At 44.6% G+C, this 4,953-nt stretch overlaps 1 protein-coding gene across 1 annotated transcript in view; it reads right to left on the bottom strand.

Annotated features, from left to right (window-relative positions):
* LOC103797931 (unconventional myosin-Vb-like) overlaps positions 1 to 4,953 on the bottom strand; it is a gene marked incomplete at both ends in the record, with an annotated part of 27,308 nt that overhangs the window by 9,715 nt on the left and 12,640 nt on the right. Inside the window, 2 exons of the mRNA XM_009070167.1 lie at positions 862 to 1,002; positions 2,559 to 2,640. Of these exons, the coding sequence (XP_009068415.1) occupies positions 862 to 1,002; positions 2,559 to 2,640 (223 nt within the window). The remainder of the gene's footprint in view (positions 1 to 861; positions 1,003 to 2,558; positions 2,641 to 4,953) is intronic.

The following is a 4,953-nucleotide window of genomic DNA, read 5'->3' as shown; positions in this document are numbered from 1 at the left end:
CTTTCCTACCTTTGTTCAAAAACACTCCAAGCCCTTCCACAATCAGTAAGGCATTTCCTGGCACACAATATACCCAAGTCTCAATGGAAACTCTTCTCAAGGACAACTTGTTGAACATACCATAGCAAAACCAGTCTGAGGCTCCTGAAGACAGCCACATCCAGCAGGAAGTCAGTCTCCATCTCCTTCCAACATGATGCATCATGTTGGAATCAGCGTCAAAGACTTTGAATATATGCATTCCAGCTTCCCAAGAAAATCTCCCATCTGACATTTCCTGTTCCTAGACAACCTTGACAATTCATGACTGAACAAGGAGTCCAGACTTCCTTATGGGTTCTCATGAAGGTTTTCCATTCTGTCCTTTCTGCTCAACTTTTAAACTAGATCTAACTTTGGCTGATATGAGAGAGAGAAGGTAAAAGAGAACAAACTGTTCTCCAGCTCTACAAGTCTTTCAAGTCTACACTAAATGCAATCAGCTTTACCCCAAAAAGCTACTGCAAGAGGACTCAGGTTTCCCTTGAGACAAAACAAGGTTTGAGACAGGGAGGAACTGCAGCTCCTGGACAACACTAAGAAAATCAAAGCTCTCAAGAAATGCCTATTCCTAAGTATGACCAGGCTAGAAACATGAGCAGTGGTGAGATCAGGTAGCCAGGGTGGTAGCAAACAAAAGGTAGCCAAGGAGGCTCTGAAATGTTCTAAAGCGAAGCAAATGTCAACAGTTTACTTCGCCACAAACACTCCAGCAACACACACAAAAGGAGATGTTTACCCTCTTGCAAGCTACCACAGGCTAGAACCCATTCTTTAACCTCCTATATAAAAGCCAGTGGAAAGGTGGGTGTTCCTCTTTACCTTGCACTCTTCATCCAGCAGGTCCAGGATACCAAGTTTGGTCTCTATAAGGTCTATGCAGGGCTGGTTATCGTAGAAATCTATGAAAGTCCAAGGGATTTCTTCCTTCATGTACTCGTCTTGTTCCAGCTTAAACACATGCTGAGAGGAGAGAACAGCAGAGTTAGTGACCACCACACCATCCAGCACAGCACCAACCCCTTCCCCACTCACACCCTTGCCCTGCTGGAGTACAGCATTCCAAGAGAGCATCCAGAAGCCACAGAGGGTTTAGGTGCCCTCGCACATAGCCTGTACAGGCTCTGCCATCTACACAGTCTAGCTTCTGGCAAGGACAACAAAAGCATTACACTATGAAAACACAGGGCAGGGGAAAAACAAGGCTTTGAATGATGCTCATTAGAAAATGACTGAAGTTGTCACTACACAGAGGTGGAAGCCATCTATGGAAATGGCAATGACATGTGTATCTCCTGGGCTGACAAAACCCCCCCTCTCCTTTATGGCTGTGCTCATTACAGCAGTGACCTGCAGCAGGGTTGCAACTGGGAGCCCAGCCAGGGCCAAGGGGGTATGCCCCCATCTGCGAGCAGAGCTTCACAAAGAGAACCTAGGAGGGATATAATCAGCAACATCTGACTGACTCAGGGACACTTCCATTGCAGATTCTTACGTAGAAACATATATACTACAGAAACCTTTGCGCAGCTTATACATCTCAGACCTCTGCCCAAGCAGATAAATTGTCTCTGGCTATTTCTGAGATACTCCGAAGTATTATTAAAAAATGATTTCTCAAATGCACTTTTTTTTCCCCTTCAAAGATAGCTTTTCTAAATCTCTTCAAACATGTCATCTCAGAGCTTGAATTTATAAGCTTCAGAAGTGATAGTTAGACATACCAAGTAAGATATGAATTAGTGCAAATACAATCCATAATTAACTTTTCATTTTTAGCAGCAGTGATCTATCTGATGCATTAGATAGACTGCAAATGTTCATGTCTACGCATATGATATGGTTCCAAAGGGCCAAACTAATCTGCAGTGCTTAGCTGCTCAAATTTAACAAGTTTTCCTTTAGATCCTAAAACTAATAGCAATTTTCCCCCCTGCTTACAACCAAAGCAGAAGACAGCTCCTTACTGGTTTCATTTCCAGTGCAGGTAAGTGCTTGTTTCTAATCAAACAAAAAAATCTCTCTTTTCTGCGAGGCATGTCCAAGTGAAAAGAGAGGAGTGTGTCCAATCCTGCTATTTAATACAGAGTTTTCATTTCACAGGTTTAAACCATGCTTAATGGGCAGATTTTCACACCCATATTTTAACTCACACTGGAAATCAGGACTTTGGTGAGACCACCCAGGTTTTGCTTGGGGATTTAAACTACACCAAAAATAAGGCAAATTATATTCTTACTTAAAGCAACCCGTGAACCTTTGCACAAACCATATACAAACCTGTCCCCAGCATCAAGAGGATATATCAGACAAGCAACACTTTTCACCCTGATAGGAGCAATTAGTGCCAGCACAGTGCAGTGCCTGGGAGAGAGGTGTCCCAAGGGCGACATCCACACTGGCCGTGGGATCTGCCCAGGCTGCAGGTAAGTGCCCTTGAGCAGAAGCCAGACATACAAAAGTCCTGCCTTGTTACATTTTCTCCTTGGTTTTATGGAACTTTTCCAAGTTGACCTTACCAAGTTGAACTGCTGCTGGAGCTTCTCATTGGCATAGTTGATACAGAACTGTTCAAAGCTGTTCTGTTCAAACATTTCAAACCTGCAAAGCAATGAATAAATCAGCATTAAGCATTGCTTTGTCTCAAAATCTACCTGTTTTTTTTTCTTTTCCTGCAACAGTGTTATCTGCATGACAGGGAACACCAGTTATTCAACCCTCTCCTTGCATTCCTCCTATCCCAGATCCCTTTATTCCTCAAAACATCCATCTTTCCTTGCCACAACTCAAGGGATTCAAGAGGTCTCTCCTGCTGTGCATGAACGAGATATTCAGCACGACTGCAGCTTCCTGCCCATCAGGCAGAAGTGCCGGATGAGACAAGAAATGTAACAGCCTCTCCTCTGGAAAAATATTATGAAATATTAAGTCCAAAGATATTCACTGTGAAGGTGATGAAGAAATGGTAGCTGCTGTCTTAAAAGGTCCAACATGCTATTTTTTGATGGAATTCAATAGAGCAGAAAAAGAAGGTATTAAATTTGTAATTACAAGCTTCTGTATTGCATCCCTGTCAGCACAAAAATTAGACATAGGTGAGCAAGCAACTTCTGGAATGCAGAGTGGGGGAAAAAAGTAGTGATTTCAGCTCCATTTCCACGTTTGCTAGAGGGAGTTTGGTGCTGGTCTCAGTGATCACTCTCTTCCTCAGGGCTTCCAAAGCTCCCTGAGCCATAACAGTATCCCACTCTTCCACAGATCAACTCCAAGCCAAGCTCAAAACTGGCTCCCCTAGTCACAGTTAGACAGGAAAAGATACCGACTTTTAATAACACAAACTACAGATAAGCAGCGGAGCCCATGGGGGTGAAGCACGCAACACCCAGGGACAGGCACAGGGAGCCAGGCTTGCTCTCAAAAAACCAAAAAGGACATTTTTAGCTACCACAGGGCGCTATGTGTTTTATATTTCTATTTTGAAGGCACAGTTGGAAGGGGTATGGAAAAACAAAAGCATTTGACACGTGATTGTAAGGCTTAAACTATGGGGAGTGGCAGGAAGGCTCCCTGTGTTTAACGACTAAGCTGCTGTAATGATAAATACGAGGCTAAATAATTGTTCAGGTAATAGGCACTGCAGGAGCTGGCAGAACAGACTGAAAGCACTAAATAAACGAAGTCCTTCCCCCCACCCTCCCCAAAATAATCCATATTCCTGCTACTTTCTGAGGACTACCTTGCTGTTATCCAGGAGATTCAGTTTTTCCACTGCTATTACCAGGTGACAATGCCCTCACCACACAAAATTCCTGAATCCTTGGGGAAATAAAATGTTAGAATGCAAGAGGAAAAAAAGGGGAATGTGAGAAATGGGCTGCTTTTGTGCTTTTGAGGAAACCTGGGACTGCTCCCCCTCTACCTGCCCTGGGGTTGGCATTGTCCCCAGAGGTGGTGCAGCCTGTGCCAAGCAGAGGGTGCTCAATCCATCCACATCCCAGGAATCAGGCTTTACAGTCTTTAATGCAACAAAATCTGGTGTCTGGGGCAGAAAACGCTTATATTAAACACATGGCCTGAGCCTCAGTGATGAACATGTCCTTGAAGGGCTCCCACTGTGCCTATCTTGGTTGCAAGGCCATCGTGCCAAGTGGGTTGGTGCCTCCAGCTTTGGCAGCTACAGGGATATGACTTTCCCTGGACACCTTGGTCCTGCAGGTCCATGATCACAGCAACAGGGCAAGAAAAGATTGAACCAGAACACAGATAGAAAGGCATAGAGAGACATGGTGAGCTAGGTGGGAAAATGTGACAAGAGTGGAGGTGCAAGAGGAAAAGAAGTCAGAGTGGAAACTTTTCTCCACTTCAGAGACATCAGGTGTGATTTATGAACCCTCCCAGCGAGTGCCAGCCAGGGCAGAGCAGCTGTACAACATCATTCCAAGGGAGATTTCACTAAGTTGCTAATTAAGGGCCTCTGCTGCACAGTTTGCTAATTGACAGAGCAGATTAGTTGCCAGCTCTACATGTGTGCTCACCAGGACGTCCTACCTGCTCAAAGTGAGTACACTAAGACAACAATCAAATGGAAGAAGGAAACCAATGCCCGTTTGGTTTCTATTCACCTGAGTGCACAATATCTTGGTGCAAAAAATAAGCATATTCACCACTCCAGCCCATCACTGAGACTCCTCAGAAGGCGCATCCAGCCTGGGGACACCTTCTGTGAGTAGATTTTGAGGGACAAATGCTGCATTTTGGCTTTTCTCCTGTTCCCTGTTCTGCTGTGTGACTGGTATCTCCTAAATCCACTGCAGCACCAGGGTGTACAATGAAATATTCAAGGTTCATAAATAAGTCCAGCACACAGCTGGCCGTCTGGGTGTTCACACTTCCCTTCACATGGCAAACAAGAGG

The sequence above is a fragment of the Acanthisitta chloris genome, unplaced genomic scaffold, assembly GCF_000695815.1.
Source record: "Acanthisitta chloris isolate BGI_N310 unplaced genomic scaffold, ASM69581v1 scaffold18092, whole genome shotgun sequence".
Lineage (NCBI taxonomy): Eukaryota > Metazoa > Chordata > Aves > Passeriformes > Acanthisittidae > Acanthisitta > Acanthisitta chloris.
The sequence above is the reverse complement of the archived record's forward strand: the minus strand, read 5'-3'. Positions and strand labels throughout refer to the sequence as shown.